General features: G+C 34.9%; 1 protein-coding gene across 1 annotated transcript in view; it reads left to right on the top strand.

The window, feature by feature from the left end:
• The window catches only part of LOC139902910 (uncharacterized), a 63,921-nt gene extending 61,029 nt beyond the window's left edge, over nt 1-2,892 (top strand). Inside the window, exons 6-7 of the mRNA XM_071885598.1 lie at nt 1,825-1,918; nt 2,038-2,892. Of these exons, the coding sequence (XP_071741699.1) occupies nt 1,825-1,918; nt 2,038-2,684 (741 nt within the window). The 3' untranslated portion in view covers nt 2,685-2,892. The remainder of the gene's footprint in view (nt 1-1,824; nt 1,919-2,037) is intronic.
• The last annotated feature ends 15,567 nt before the right edge of the window (nt 2,893-18,459 follow it).

Here is an 18,459-nt window from a genome sequence, read left to right as displayed (position 1 = left end):
ACATGCAGTTGGGATGGTTAGTCGCTTTATGTCAAGTCCGGGGAAAGAACATTGGGAAGCAGTGAAGTGGATACTGCGGTATTTAAAGGGTACTCCCAAAGTTGGGTTATGTTTCAAGGGCAGGGATACTACTCTCAGTAGTTATTCTGATGCAGATCTGGGTAGATGCAATAATACCTTCAAGAGCACCACCGGGTATGTATTCACTATAGGAGGAACAGCAGTGAGTTGGATGTCTAGGCTTCAAAAGAGCGTGGCTCAATCTACTACCGAAGCAGAATACATGGCCTTGACTGAAGCCAGTAAAGAACTAGTGTGGTTGAAGACATTCATGAAAGAACTGGGCAGCAAACAGACAGAATTTGTCTTATATTGTGATAATGAGAGCGCAATCAAGTTAGCAAAGAATCCAGTCTATCATGCTAAGACGAAGCACATTGGCATGAAGTATCACTTTATCAGAGAACGGATAAGCAATGGAACATTTAATCTGGAGAGCATTCCAGGTTCAAAGAATCCGGCAGATATGTTCACCAAACCAGTAACGCTGGATAAGTTGAAGCTGTGCATAGCTTCAACTGGCCTTCAGGAACATTGAAGAGAAGGCAGGAACTAGAGAGAGTAGAGACGAGCAAAGTCTTGCGGAGCAGAAGTACAAGAGTGTATATCGATGGTATTCGAAGCCTCCAAGTGGGAGATTGTTAATGTATGTAGGCTTCGGCAGAGGCTTACTTGGTGGTTAAGTTAGGGTTTGGCCAACCCTAATTTAAATGGGCCGGGCTTAGGTTAATTAGACTAGGGTTTGTCTTAATCCTTGTCTATAAATACTCTCTCATATGTACATGCTTTGTAACACCCTCCAAATTAATAATATACTCTCTAGTTCCAAAGTGGATGTAGGTTTCACCTAGAAACTGAACCACTATAATTCTCGTGTTCTGTTTATATTTTCGGCTATTGTGTTTGTGATTGCTAGTCGATTAGGGTTTCTACTCTGATAAAGGCAGGTTCTAGCCTTAACACTGATAGGATCCAGGTTTCATGCATCAACTTGAATGAGCATTGTAATTGTAAATACAAGCAAATCAAACCTATATTTATTACGTGGTGCGTCGGTCGTGATGCGGTTGTGGTCGGGCGCGAATGCGATTGAGCATAGTTAACTTTATCACAATCGAGCGGTAATTATGGATATGATTTAGCGAATATTGCGGATGTTTGTGAGATGGATAGTAATGAATTAAATGATTAAAAATTCCATTAATAAGAAATTAATTGATGCAAGAAGTCGTGTGATTATGAAATAATATTTGTCCCGACTGTAGGGGAGGATGAACAAGGGTTGTAGATGTAGGGGTTTTTAACTTGTTGAGGCTCTAATACCATATTGTAATTAATAATAGTACAAAGCTAGCTAATAGCTATATATACAATGAATCAAACTCAAACGGGCTAATACTAAATGAAAGGCCATACAAAGGCCATGCAAAATAATCATTACATAGTTGGATATAATATAATACTACATAAACAAGTTACCTATAAGAGATAAATACCATTAAAAGTTGAATTTATAATAGTTGATGTTGATAAGCATATAATAATAGTGGCATATTGACACAAACGATCCTTAAAATCTCTGTTTAATCTCTTTCCACCCAGTCGATCTCAACTAAATCACTCTTTATATCTTCTTGAAGAAGATAAATCGGTCCCACTTATCAAGGGAAATTCAAAATAATTATAAGGTTTTTTTAGCAGTGTCAAACTACATTGTTTTTGTTATTATCCTGAATTATGATGCATCGGTTTTTGAATGTGCAGCATGCATCTGGGAAGAAGTTTCAGGATATTTTAGAGGATGCGTTTGTTCGTCCACTTAATCTCGAAGGCGAGTTTTATATTGGAATTCCCCCTGGTAAAGATCAAACAAATTTTCACTGTTACTTCTCATTATATAAGAAAATTACTTCTCATTATATAAGAAAACATTGGCCACAACATTATAATGAAAGTGATTTTTAATGCTTGTTTTAGGTGTGGAATCTCGTGTCGCAACTGTTACTATAGATCCAAGTGATCTCGATACGATCCACAATTTCCTTACAGCTGTAGCCAGTTCACCCACGCCCTTCCTGCCATCCTCATTCACGTTTGAGGAAGCTTATAGAATTATAACATCATCTAATGAACTTAATGTACGTTGTGCCAAAATACCTGCGGGCAATGGGCACTTCTCTGCTCGAGCACTAGCCCGCTTCTATGCTGCTCTCGTAGATGGCGGTGTGGTCCCACTTCCACATCCCTCTACTACCATAAAAACCAAAGAAACCATTGACATAAGTGATAACGTGGATTTTAAAATCTTTAACAACACCAAAGAAAATATTCATGATGCATTTATGGGAACTGGAGACTACACGGATTTGGTTTTTCCAAATGGGAGGTTTGGGCTCGGGTTTGTCAAATTTAACGCTGCTGATGGTTCTTTAATTGGGTTCAGTCACTCAGGTTTAGGAGGATCAGTAGGATATTGTGACATACGTAACAGGTTTGCAATGTCTGTTACATTAAACAAGTTGACAATGGGCGGTTTTACGGATGAGATAATCCGTTTTGTTTGCTCGGAACTTAATCTTTCTATACCATCCGACTATGCAGAGTCAACAACAAAAATTAATTAAGGAATTAGTGATGAATAAGGGGGCTACATCTGAATATGTTAATTAAGAATAATAATGAATAAATTTAATATAAGTGTTTCTTTATGATATATGTAACATTATAGCCGCATGGAGTTGATTTAATGTATAAATGAAGTTATATATTCTTGTTATCTTACTTTTTTGTCAATTTTTTGAAAGTTGATCGTTACATCACTTCTTTTGTATTATCAGGTGCTATATATACTGTAATACCTTTTGTATTTTATAGGTTACATTAATATTTCCTCTAGCATAAAATAATAATTTAATCCTTGTTACGAAAATAATGTCTCAAATAAGTGGATGACCCGTATTGTTACACATCCCTTAACACCATGCTTTTACCCCAAGCTACTAAAATTTGTACCATAAATAGGTCATGAATACAAGCTTTACACTTGTACCATTCTTACACATATACAAGTGTTTATTTTCTATATTCTAACATTTCTTAGAACTCTTAGTGCAAAGATTCGGTCACTAATATTTTTCATAAAGCACTAAAATATAATACGTTATCAGCACAAGAGTTTCATATAATAAAGGTTAACTCAAGCAATCTGTTGGAGCCGTTTGGATCTTGGGATCGAAGGTTTTCGTGAATCGTTGACGTTGGGGATCGAATGAGCAGAATGTAGTGACCCGAACTTTTCCATGTTTATATATATTAATTGAGATTGATATTTACATGATTAAATGTTTCCAACATGTTAAGCAATCAAACTTGTTAAGACTTGATTAATTGAAATATGTTTCATATAGACAATTGACCACCCAAGTTGACCGGTGATTCACGAACGTTAAAACTTGTAAAAACTATATGATGACATATATATGGATATATATATATATAGTTAACATGATACTATGATAAGTAAACATATCATTAAGTATATTAACAATGAACTACATATGTAAAAACAAGACTACTAACTTAATAATTTTTAAACGAGACATATATGTAACGATTATCGTTGTAAAGACATTTAATGTATATATATCATATTAAGAGATATTCATACATGATAATATCATGATAATATAATAATTTAAAATCTCATTTGATATTATAAACATTGGGTTAACAACATTTAACAAGATCGTTAACCTAAAGGTTTCAAAACAACACTTACATGTAACGACTAACGATGACTTAACGACTCAGTTAAAATGTATATACATGTAGTGTTTTAATATGTATTTATACACTTTTGAAAGACTTCAATACACTTATCAAAATACTTCTACTTAACAAAAATGCTTACAATTACATCCTCGTTCAATTTCATCAACAATTCTACTCGTATGCACCCGTATTCGTACTCGTACAATACACAGCTTTTAGATGTATGTACTATTGGTATATACACTCCAATGATCAGCTCTTAGCAGCCCATGTGAGTCACCTAACACATGTGGGAACCATCATTTGGAAACTAGCATGAAATATCTCATAAAATTACAAAAATATGAGTAATCATTCATGACTTATTTACATGAAAATAAAATTACATATCCTTTATATCTAATCCATACACCAACGACCAAAAACACCTACAAACACTTTCATTCTTCAATTTTCTTCATCTAATTAATCTCTCTCAAGTTCTATCTTCAAGTTCTAAGTGTTCTTCATAAATTCTACAAGTTCTAGTTACATAAAATCAAGAATACTTTCAAGTTTGCTAGCTCACTTCCAATCTTGTAAGGTGATCATCCAACCTCAAGAAATCTTTGTTTCTTATAGTAGGTTATCATTCTAATACAAGGTAATAATCATATTCAAACTTTGGTTCAATTTCTATAACTATAACAATCTTATTTCAAGTGATGATCTTACTTGAACTTGTTTTCGTGTCATGATTCTGCTTCAAGAACTTCGAGCCATCCAAGGATCCGTTGAAGCTAGATACATTTTTCTCTTTTCCAGTAGGTTTATCCAAGGAACTTAAGGTAGTAATGATGTTCATAACATCATTCGATTCATACATATAAAGCTATCTTATTCGAAGGTTTAAACTTGTAATCACTAGAACATAGTTTAGTTAATTCTAAACTTGTTCGCAAACAAAAGTTAATCCTTCTAACTTGACTTTTAAAATCAACTAAACACATGTTCTATATCTATATGATATGCTAACTTAATGATTTAAAACCTGGAAACACGAAAAACACCGTAAAACCGGATTTACGCCGTCGTAGTAACACCGCGGGCTGTTTTGGGTTAGTTAATTAAAAACTATGATAAACTTTGATTTAAAAGTTGTTATTCTGAGAAAATGAGTTTTATTATGAACATGAAACTATATCCAAAAATTATGGTTAAACTCAAAGTGGAAGTATGTTTTCTAAAATGGTCATCTAGACGTCGTTCTTTCGACTGAAATGACTACCTTTACAAAAACGACTTGTAACTTATTTTCCGACTATAAACCTATACTTTTTATGTTTAGATTCATAAAATAGAGTTCAATATGAAACCATAGCAATTTGATTCACTCAAAACGGATTTAAAATGAAGAAGTTATGGGTAAAACAAGATTGGATAATTTTTCTCATTTTAGCTACGTGAAAATTGGTAACAAATCTATTCCAACCATAACTTAATCAACTTGTATTGTATATTATGTAATCTTGAGATACCATAGACACGTATACAATGTTTCGACCTATCATGTCGACACATCTATATATATTTCGGAACAACCATAGACACTCTATATGTGAATGTTGGAGTTAGCTATACAGGGTTGAGGTTGATTCCAAAATATATATAGTTTGAGTTGTGATCAATACTGAGATACGTATACACTGGGTCGTGGATTAATTCAAGATAATATTTATCGATTTATTTCTGTACATCTAACTGTGGACAACTAGTTGTAGGTTACTAACGAGGACAGCTGACTTAATAAACTTAAAACATCAAAATATATTAAAAGTGTTGTAAATATATTTTGAACATACTTTGATATATATGTATATATTGTTATAGGTTCGTGAATCAACCAGTGGCCAAGTCTTACTTCCCGACGAAGTAAAAATCTGTGAAAGTGAGTTATAGTCCCACTTTTGAAATCTAATATTTTTGAGATGAGAATACATGCAGGTTTTATAAATGATTTACAAAATAGACACAAGTACGTGAAACTACATTCTATGGTTGAATTATCGAAATCGAATATGCCCCTTTTTATTAAGTCTGGTAATCTAAGAATTAGGGAACAGACATCCTAATTGACGCGAATCCTAAAGATAGATCTATTGGGCCTAACAAACCCCATCCAAAGTACCGGATGCTTTAGTACTTCGAAATTTATATCATATCCGAAGGGTGTCCCGGAATGATGGGGATATTCTTATATATGCATCTTGTTAATGTCGGTTACCAGGTGTTCACCATATGAATGATTTTTATCTCTATGTATGGGATGTGTATTGAAATATGAAATCTTGTGGTCTATTATTATGATTTGATATATATAGGTTAAAGCATGTTTATTCTCAGGTGATTATTAAGAGCTTCCGCTGTCGCATACTTAAATAAGGACAAGATTTGGAGTCCATGCTTGTATGATATTGTGTAAAAACTGCATTCAAGAAACTTATTTTGTTGTAACATATTTGTATTGTAAACCATTATGTAATGGTCGTGTGTAAACAGGATATTTTAGATTATCATTATTTGATAATCTACGTAAAGCTTTTTAAACCTTTATTGATGAAATAAAGGTTATGGTTTGTTTTAAAATGAATGCAGTCTTTGAAAAACGTCTCATATAGAGGTCAAAACCTCGCAACGAAATCAATTAATATGGAACGTTTTTAATCAATAAGAACGGGACATTTCAGTTGGTATCCGAGCGTTGGTCTTAGAGAACCAGAATTTTGCATTAGTGTGTCTTATCGAGTTTTTAGGATGCATTAGTGAGTCTGGACTTCGACCGTGTTTACTTGAAAAATGATTGCTTAACAAATTTTGTTGGAAACTATATATTTTTAACATGTGAATATTATGTGATATATTAATCTCTTAACGTGTTTGATATTATGTGATAGATGTCTACCTCTAGAACAAGTCCCATTGACTAACCTAATAATAATGAAGAGTCAAATGTAAATTGGAATGATTCGTGGACTGATTCACAAGTTCCCGAAGAGGAACCAGAAGAAGAGTCGGAATCGGAAGAAGAGTCGGAACCGGAAGAAGAGGAACCGGAGGAGGAAATAGAACCGGTGGGGGAAATAATAAAACGGTTAAGTAAAAGAAAATCCTCAACCAACCGACCAAGGTTAATTATGGTCAATGGTGTTTCCGCCAAGGAAGCAAAATATTGGGAGGATTACCAGTTCTCCGATGAATCGGATTCCGACGAGAATTCCGATGATGTTATAGAAATTACCCCAACTGAATTTAAAAAGGCAAAAGAAAATAATAAGGGAAAGGGCATAAAAATAGAGAAATCTAATTCCAACCCCGATGAACTTTATATGTATCGTCAACCCCCGAAGTCCTTAAGTTGTAACAATGACCCGGGAACCTCTAAACCACCAGGTTTTTCTAAACCAATGTGGAAAACGACGGCTCGTATTAGGGGAACATCATACATCCCTAGAAACTTGGCAAAACGAACCAAAACCCAAGAAGAAGAAACAAGCGAGTCGGAATAAGATAGTTGTATTCGTGTGGTGTAATATATGTAATATAGTGTGCTTATGCTTTATGATATATGTAAAAATTGCTTGTATTAATAAGTATTTTTTTATGAATCTAACTCTTGTCTATTTTACAGTATAAAAACACAAAATGGATAGACAACCCAATATTTTAAGAGACCTACCCGGAGACATGATTGATGAAATCTTGTCTAGAGTCGGTCAGAATTCTTCGGCACAACTATTTAAGGCGAGATCAGTTTGTAAGACATTCGAAGAACGTTCCAAGAATGCCTTGGTTTATAAAAGGCTTTCGTTCGAAATATGGGGGATATCACATTAGGAAATCCATAAGTTACGATGTGTTTACTTTGACGCATATATTGCGGGGAACCCAAATGCTATTTTACGCAATGGGTTAAGAAATTATTTTGACTCAATATATCCGAATATTGGACTTCGTGATTTAGAAAAAGCGGCTAACATGCAACATAAAGAAGCATGTTATGCTTACGGATTAGTAATGTTCGCTTCTCACCAAAGTGAGAACAAGAACATCGGCCTACAACTATTAAACAAAACGTTCCCACAAGTGACGGAGTCGGTAATTGGGGTAAGAAATGAGGTTTTTAGATTGTTACGGGACTGTTGGACATTACGTAACCCTCGTCCCTTTGACGACGTTACAACACGCTGTCTTATCAACGGCCATAATGGTTATGTTCCACAAGACCAAGGATGGGAAGTAATCCTAGTAAAACCAGAATGCATGACTTGTTTCTGGACGTATGAATTACGTGTCTTTATTGCCTTTGCTGAACGACTTGTGTACTAGCTAGAATTATCTTCACAACCATCTTGTATCAAATTTATTGTGTGCGATATTTCATGCTATATGTAAAATAAGCGGTATTGTAAGTTTGTAAAATATTGTGTAAAAGTTTGAACGCGAAATATTATTATAATCAGTTTTTCATATAGAATTGTAGTAGTTGAATTGTATATTAGCTACTAAGTATGAACTTAACGGGTAGGTACTACCCGAATTTAAACTTATAAAACGCTAATATGAAGAAAAAGATTTTATAAATGAGTTCATATTATGCTACGAAATACTATTAACTACTCTTAATATTCTGTATGATTAACTTGTTCCATTTGACTATTTTGAAGGAAATGGCACCGACTACTCGACACACCGTGAATATGAATGAAGAGGAATTCCGTACTTTTCTATAGCCGCAGTACAGGCTGCGCTACATACCAACAATAACCTTGGATCTAGCAGTACAGGAAATCATGTAGGATGCACCTACAAAGAATTCACTGCCTGCAAACCTTTGGAATTTGATGGAACCGAAGGACCGATCGGATTGAAACAGTGGACCGAGAAGGTCGAATCGGTGTTTGCCATAAGTAAGTGTACTGAAGAGGACAAAGTGAAGTACGCTACGCATACCTTCACAGGTTCTGCGTTAACATGGTGGAATACCTATCTAGAGCAAGTGGGACAAGACGATGCATACGCACTACCGTGGTCAGCATTCAAGCACTTGATGAACGAGAAGTACCGTCCCAGAACTGAGGTCAATAAGCTCAAGACATAACTTAGAGGGTTACGAACCCAAGGATTTGATATTACCACGTACGAAAGACGATTCACAGAATTGTGCCTATTGTGTCCGGGAGCATTCGAAGATGAGGAAGAGAAGATCGACGCGTTTGTGAAAGGATTACCGAAAAGAATCCAAGAAGATATAAGTTCACACGAGCCCGCCTCCATACAACAGGCATGTAGAATGGCTCACAAACTAGTGAACTAGATTGAAGAAAGAATTAAAGAACAGACTGCTGAAGAGGCCAATGTGAAGCAAGTCAAAAGAAAGTGGGAGGAAAACGGTGATAAGAATCACCAATACAACAACAACAGTAATTACAACAATAATCGCAACAATTATCCCAACAATCGCAACATCAATCGCAACTACAACAAACGGCCCAACAATAACAACAACAATAACAACAGCAACTACAATAATCATCCCAACAACAATAATAACCGTAACAACAACAACAATCAGAAGCAGCTATGCCAAAGGTGTGAAAAGTATCACTCGGGGTTCTGCACCAAATTTTGCAACAAGTGTAAAAGAAATGGTCATAGCGCGGCGAAGTGTGAGGTCTACGGACCAGGGGTTAATAGAACGAAAGGAACAAATGGTGTCGGAACGAGTAATGGCGGAGCAAGTAGTGTCAGAGCAAGTTATGCCAATGTAGTTTGTTATAAATGTGGAAAACCGGGCCACATTATTAGAAATTGCCCGAACCAGGAGAACACGAATGGACAAGGCCGCGGAAGAGTTTTCAATATTAATGCGGCAGAGGCACAGGAAGACCCAGAGCTTGTTACGGGTACGTTTCTTATTGACAATAAATCTGCTTACGTTTTATTTGATTCGGGTGCGGATAGAAGCTATATGAGTAGAGATTTTTGTGATAAATTAAGTTGTCCATTGACGCCTTTGGATAGTAAATTTTTACTCGAATTAGCAAATGGTAAATTAATTTCAGCAGATAATATATGTCGGAATCGAGAAATTAAACTGGTTAGTGAAACATTTAAGATTGACTTGATACCAGTAGAGTTAGGGAGTTTTGATGTGATAATCGGTATGGACTGGTTGAAAGAACTGAAAGCAGAGATCGTTTGTTACAAAAATGCAATTCGCATTATACGAGAAAAAGGAAAACCCTTAATGGTGTACGGAGAAAAGGGCAACACGAAGCTACATCTTATTAGTAATTTGAAGGCACAAAAACTAATAAGAAAAGGTTACTATGCTGTTCTAGCACACGTCGAGAAAGTACAAACTGAAGAAAAGAGCATCAATGATGTTCCCATTGCAAAAGAATTTCTCGATGTATTTCTGAAAGAATTACCGGGATTACCCCCACATCGATCCGTTGAATTTCAAATAGATCTTGTACCAGGAGCTGCACCAATAGCTCGTGCTCCTTACAGACTCGCACCCAGCGAGATGAAAGAACTGCAAAGCCAATTACAAGAACTTTTAGAGCGTGGTTTCATTCGACCAAGCACATCACCGTGGGGAGCTCCTGTTTTATTTGTCAAGAAGAAAGATGGTACATTCAGGTTGTGTATCGACTACCGAGAGTTGAACAAACTTACCATCAAGAACCGCTACCCACTACCGAGAATTGACGACTTATTTGATTAACTACAAGGCTCGTCTGTTTATTCAAAGATTGACTTACGTTCCGGGTATCATCAAATGCGGGTGAAAGAAGATGATATTCCAAAGACTGCTTTCAGAACACGTTACGGTCATTACGAGTTTATGGTCATGCCGTTTGGTTTAACTAATGCACCAGCTGTGTTCATGGACCTTATGAACCGAGTGTGTGGACCATACCTTGACAAGTTTGTCATTGTTTTCATTGATGACATACTTATTTACTCAAAGAATGACCAAGAACACGGTGAACATTTGAGAAAGGTGTTAGAAGTATTGAGGAAGGAAGAATTGTACGCTAAGTTTTCAAAGTGTTTTGGTTGGAAGAAGTTCAATTCCTCGGTCACATAGTGAACAAAGAAGGTATTAAGGTAGATCCGGCAAAGATAGAAACTGTTGAAAAGTGGGAAACCCCGAAAACTCCGAAACACATACGCCAGTTTTTAGGACTAGCTGGTTACTACAGAAGGTTCATCCAAGACTTTTCCAGAATAGCAAAACCCTTGACTGCATTAACGCATAAAGGGAATAAATTTGAATGGAATGATGAACAAGAGAAAGCGTTTCAGTTATTGAAGAAAAAGCTAACTACGGCACCTATATTGTCATTGCCTGAAGGGAATGATGATTTTGTGATTTATTGTGACGCATCAAAGCAAGGTCTTGGTTGTGTATTAATGCAACGAACGAAGGTGATTGCTTATGCGTCTAGACAATTGAAGATTCACGAACAAAATTATACGACGCATGATTTGGAATTAGGAGCGGTTGTTTTTGCATTAAAGACTTGGAGGCACTACTTATATGGGGTCAAAAGTATTATATATACCGACCACAAAAGTCTTCAACACATATTTAATCAGAAAAAACTGAATATGAGGCAACGTAGGTGGATTGAATTATTGAATGATTACGACTTTGAGATTCGTTACCACCCGGGGAAGGCAAATGTGGTAGCCGATGCCTTGAGCAGGAAGGACAGAGAACCCATTCGAGTAAAATCTATGAATATAATGATTCATAATAACCTTACTACTCAAATAAAGGAGGCGCAACAAGGAGTTTTAAAAGAGGGAAATTTAAAGGATGAAATACCCAAAGGATCGGAGAAGCATCTTAATATTCGGGAAGACGGAACCCGGTATAGGGCTGAAAGGATTTGGGTACCAAAATTTGGAGATATGAGAGAAATGGTACTTAGAGAAGCTCATAAAACCAGATACTCAATACATCCTGGAACGGGGAAGATGTACAAGGATCTCAAGAAATATTTTTGGTGGCCGGGTATGAAAGCCGATGTTGCTAAATACGTAGGAGAATGTTTGACGTGTTCTAAGGTCAAAGCTGAGCATCAGAAACCATCAGGTCTACTTCAACAACCCGAAATCCAAGAATGGAAATGGGAAAACATTACCATGGATTTCATCACTAAATTGCCAAGGACTGCAAGTGGTTTTGATACTATTTGGGTAATAGTTGATCGTCTCACCAAATCAGCACACTTCCTGCCAATAAGAGAGGATGACAAGATGGAGAAGTTAGCACGACTGTATTTGAAGGAAGTCGTCTCCAGACATGGAATACCAATCTCTATTATCTCTGATAGGGATGGCAGATTTATTTCAAGATTCTGGCAGACATTACAGCAAGCATTAGGAACTTGTCTAGACATGAGTACTGCCTATCATCCACAAACTGATGGGCAGAGCGAAAGGACAATACAAACTCTTGAAGACATGCTACGAGCATGTGTTATTGATTTCGGAAACAGTTGGGATCGACATATACCGTTAGCATAATTTTCCTACAACAACAGCTACCATTCAAGCATTGAGATGGCGCCGTTTGAAGCACTTTATGGTAGAAAGTGCAGGTCTCCGATTTGTTGGAGTGAAGTAGGGGATAGACAGATTACGGGTCCAGAGATTATACAAGAAACTACCAAGAAGATCATCCAAATTCAACAACAGTTGAAAACCGCCCAAAGTCGACAAAAGAGCTACGCTGACATTAAAAGAAAAGATATAGAATTTGAAATTGGAGAGATGGTCATGCTTAAAGTTGCACCTTGGAAAGGCATTGTTCGATTTGGTAAACGAGGGAAATTAAATCCAAGGTTTATTAGACCATTCAAGATTATTGATCGTGTCGGACCAGTAGCTTACCGACTTGAGTTACCTCAACAACTCGCGGCTGTACATAACACTTTCCACGTCTCGAATTTGAAGAAATGTTTTGCTAAAGAAGATCTCACTATTCCGTTAGATGAAATCCAAATCAACGAAAAACTCCAATTCATCGAAGAACCCGTCGAAATAATGGATCGTGAGGTTAAAAGACTTAAGCAAAACAAGATACCAATTGTTAAGGTTCGATGGAATACTCATAGAGGACCCGAGTTCACCTGGGAGCGTGAAGATCAGATGAAGAAGAAATACCCGCATCTATTTCCAAAAGATTTGTCAACACCTTCAACAGTTTAAAATTTCGGGACGAAATTTATTTAACGGGTAGGTACTGTAGTGACCCGAACTTTTCCATGTTTATATATATTAATTGAGATTGATATTTACATGATTAAATGTTTCTAACATGTTAAGCAATCAAACTTGTTAAGACTTGATTAATTGAAATATGTTTCATATAGACAATTGACCACCCAAGTTGACCGGTGATTCACGAACGTTAAAACTTGTAAAAACTATATGATGACATATATATGGATATATATATATATAGTTAACATGATACTATGATAAGTAAATATATCATTAAGTATATTAACAATGAACTACATATGTAAAAACAAGACTACTAACTTAATGATTTTTAAACGAGACATATATGTAACGATTATCGTTGTAAAGACATTTAATGTATATATATATCATATTAAGAGATATTCATACATGATAATATCATGATAATATAATAATTTAAAATCTCATTTGATATTATAAACATTGGGTTAACAACATTTAACAAGATCGTTAACCTAAAGGTTTCAAAACAACACTTACATGTAACGACTAACGATGACTTAACGACTCAGTTAAAATGTATATACATGTAGTGTTTTAATATGTATTTATACACTTTTGAAAGACTTCAATACACTTATCAAAATACTTCTACTTAACAAAAATGCTTACAATTACATCCTTGTTCAATTTCATCAACAATTCTACTCGTATGCACCCGTATTCGTACTCGTACAATACATAGCTTTTAGATGTATGTACTATTGGTATATACACTCCAATGATCAGCTCTTAGCAGCCCATGAGAGTCACCTAACACATTTGGGAACCATCATTTGGCAACTAGCATGAAATATCTCATAAATTACAAAAATATGAGTAATCATTCATGACTTATTTACATGAAAACAAAATTACATATCCTTTATATCTAATCCATACACCAACGAACAAAAACACCTACAAACACTTTCATTCTTCAATTTTCTTCATCTAATTAATCTCTCTCAAGTTCTATCTTCAAGTTCTAAGTGTTCTTCATAAATTCTACAAGTTCTAGTTACATAAAATCAAGAATACTTTCAAGTTTGCTAGCTCACTTCCAATCTTGTAAGGTGATCATCCAACCTCAAGAAATCTTCGTTTCTTACAGTAGGTTATCATTCTAATACAAGGTAATAATCATATTCAAACTTTGGTTCAATTTCTATAACTATAACAATCTTATTTCAAGTGATGATCTTACTTGAACTTGTTTTCGTGTCATGATTCTGCTTCAAGAACTTCGAGCCATCCAAGGATCCGTTGAAGCTAGATACATTTTTCGCTTTTCCAGTAGGTTTATCCAAGGAACTTAAGGTAGTAATGATGTTCATAACATCATTCGATTCATACATATAAAGCTATCTTATTCGAAGGTTTAAACTTGTAATCACTAGAACATAGTTTAGTTAATTCTAAACTTGTTCGCAAACAAAAGTTAATCCTTCTAACTTGACTTTTAAAATCAACTAAATACATGTTCTATATCTATATGATATGCTAACTTAATGATTTAAAACCTGGAAACACGAAAAACACCGTAAAACCGGATTTACGCCGTCGTAGTAACACCGCGGGCTGTTTTGGGTTAGTTAATTAAAAACTATGATAAACTTTGATTTAAAAGTTTTTATTCTGAGAAAATGAGTTTTATTATGAACATGAAACTATATCCAAAAATTATGGTTAAACTCAAAGTGGAAGTATGTTTTCTAAAATGGTCATCTAGACATCGTTCTTTCGACTGAAATGACTACCTTTACAAAAACGACTTGTAACTTATTTTCCGACTATAAACCTATACTTTTTATTTTTAGATTCATAAAATAGAGTTCAATATGAAACCATAGCAATTTGATTCACTCAAAACGGATTTAAAATGAAGAAGTTATGGGTAAAACAAGATTGGATAATTTTTCTCATTTTAGCTACGTGAAAATTGGTAACAAATCTATTCCAACCATAACTTAATCAACTTGTATTGTATATTATGTAATCTTGAGATACCATAGACACGTATACAATGTTTCGACCTATCATGTCGACACATCTATATATATTTCAGAACAACCATAGACACTCTATATGTGAATGTTGGAGTTAGCTATACAGGGTTGAGGTTGATTCCAAAATATATATAGTTTGAGTTGTGATCAATACTGAGATACGTATACACTGGGTCGTGGATTGATTCAAGATAATATTTATCGATTTATTTCTGTACATCTAACTGTGGACAACTAGTTGTAGGTTACTAACGAGGACAGCTGACTTAATAAACTTAAAATATCAAAATATATTAAAAGTGTTGTAAATATATTTTGAACATACTTTGATATATATGTATATATTGTTATAGGTTCGTGAATCAACCAGTGGCCAAGTCTTACTTCCCGACGAAGTAAAAATCTGTGAAAGTGAGTTATAGTCCCACTTTTGAAATCTAATATTTTTGGGATGAGAATACATGCAGGTTTTATAAATGATTTACAAAATAGACACAAGTACGTGAAACTACATTCTATGGTTGAATTATCGAAATCGAATATGCCCCTTTTTATTAAGTCTGGTAATCTAAGAATTAGGGAACAGACATCCTAATTGATGCGAATCCTAAAGATAGATCTATTGGGCCTAACAAACCGCATCCAAAGTACCGGATGCTTTAGTACTTCGAAATTTATATCATATCCGAAGGGTGTCCCGGAATGATGGGGATATTCTTATATATGCATCTTGTTAATGTCGGTTACCAGGTGTTCACCATATGAATGATTTTTATCTCTATGTATGGGATGTGTATTGAAATATGAAATCTTGTGGTCTATTATTATGATTTGATATATATAGGTTAAACCTATAACTCACCAACATTTTTGTTGACGTTTTAAGCATGTTTATTCTCAGGTGATTATTAAGAGCTTCCGCTGTCGCATACTTAAATAAGGACAAGATTTGGAGTCCATGCTTGTATGATATTGTGTAAAAACTGCATTCAAGAAACTTATTTTGTTGTAACATATTTGTATTGTAAACCATTATGTAATGGTCGTGTGTAAACAGGATATTTTAGATTATCATTATTTGATAATCTACGTAAAGCTTTTTAAACCTTTATTGATGAAATAAAGGTTATGGTTTGTTTTAAAATGAATGCAGTCTTTGAAAAACGTCTCATATAGAGGTCAAAACCTCGCAACGAAATCAATTAATATGGAACGTTTTTAATCAATAAGAACGGGACATTTCACAGAAAAACCGGATCATTTTGGATCGGATTAGAACGATGCTCTAGAGTCTTGATTCGACTTGTGTGGGTTTTTGGGATGACTTAAGATGATGAGAGAACGACCGGAAGTGATTAGGGTTGATGGAATGAGCATCAGGTACAAATGTGCATCATCGCCTCTATTTATACTAATCGGGCTTTTTATGTTGGTTGATTAGAACTTGGGCCTTAATATGCACCAACATACTCCCCCTAGGACCTAGTTCGATCAACATTCCTTCTTTTCTCGGATTTAAACACCAGCAAACTCCCTTGAGGATCATCATACTCCCCCTCGGATGTGGCATTACATTCAGTTTCACGAGACTTTTCCTTATGCACCAATAAACTCCCTTATATGGCACATACTTTCTCTCTTCATCTTTATCCTTGTTATATTCCAATGATAATCGCAAGTCAATACAATTATCAAGAAATACTATCTGTTGAACCTTTGAGTAAAATCTCTTTAGATACCCGGAGAGTTATACTCAACTATCTTCAAAGCTCACCAGTCATCAGATTAACCCTAACTTATGACTGTTGTGACTTCAGGTTCTTCAATCTCTTCAAATCTTCTTAGAAGCAACGAAATTTAAGATTTGACTTTGTTTGGCCCATTAATAATCAGACGTTTCTGATTATCCCACGGTAACTTCTATTTCTTTCTAAAGCTTCATAACCTGCACATGTAAACATCACAAAGCCCAATGACATATATAATCATGAGCACGTTAGACCTAATCAATCTCTCATTTCTTTACAACATAAACATCATAAACATCGACACGGTTAATTAAGCAGCTTTATTTCTTTTTTTCACGTACGCCATTCCTTCACTTCAACAGAACTCCAGAAGCTCCAACTTTAACTTCTTCTTACATTTAACATGGCTCGTACGTATATCGACTTTGACAAAATGTTGGTCAGATCAAACCTTCAGTTCAAACACACTGGTTTAACCATTTTGACTCAACAATTTTCACAAACATTCAAAACAAACACATTGAATTTCAATCATCAAAAACATTTAAGCCTTTCACACAAACTCAACTTCAGTCTTATACGTCAATTTGAAATCACATGAGTAGCCAAAAAATAAATAAGACAGAAAATATTTTTGGATTTTCTAAAATTTATGCTAAAAGACACTAAAAATATTTTTTTATTTTTCATAGTATGAATGCATGTATGAAAAGCATATGCAATTACACTAAAATAATAACATGCAATTTAACAGAAACAAAATCACATATTTTTGCGAGATGTTGATCTTAACATGGAATCAATACTAAACTATAGTAGTAATTCATCATCGTTCAATTCTTAAGATTAAGTACCTACAGATTAAAACTCTGATTATAGATATCAAGTCACATTAATCTTTCATATTCTTTCCTCATAGACATTTTGATGATCACGTTGATTAATTACTTTAACATATTGCTATGTTAGATTAGATCATAGAATCAGTCCTCATTTGAGATCGCACGATGTATCAGGTAGTCAATTGAGCACTAAAGTCCAGACGATGTCCGTTATCACTAGCACATATTTTTGATCTAATTGAACAGGAGATAGTCTCACTGTATTTTGAATATTCCTATCAGCCATGGGCTTCTACCTCAACCTATACCTTCAATTTAGATGGGTCGGGTGGATCTCATAGTATTTTGAATATTCTGAGATGTACATACACAAACGCTACAAGCCCCATGCTTTTAATCTGTGATAGCATAACTTGGATTACATATCTGTAAATATGTTTCTCGCTTCTTGTCTTAATGGGTATATCGTATATCACAAGCACAAGGATACTCGGCAGTTCAATGTGAACCCCTGGATCAACAATCTAAGCCACACGAGAGCGGCACACTATTAATGATTTGAGATTTGAGCATAGATCTTCTTTAATTATGGGAACTCTCCTCATTATCTTTCTACTTGATTGATTTTGAATTGAATTCTTCATCTTTGAAAATTTGAATATTGTTTTCATCTTGTTGAGACTTGACTAGAACTTTATGCAGATGCTCGTTGACTTCATAATTACT

This window comes from Rutidosis leptorrhynchoides, chromosome 3 (assembly GCF_046630445.1).
Source record: "Rutidosis leptorrhynchoides isolate AG116_Rl617_1_P2 chromosome 3, CSIRO_AGI_Rlap_v1, whole genome shotgun sequence".
Classification (NCBI taxonomy): Eukaryota; Viridiplantae; Streptophyta; class Magnoliopsida; order Asterales; family Asteraceae; genus Rutidosis; species Rutidosis leptorrhynchoides.
Note: the sequence above shows the minus strand (reverse complement) of the source record. Positions and strands in the feature narration are given on the sequence as shown.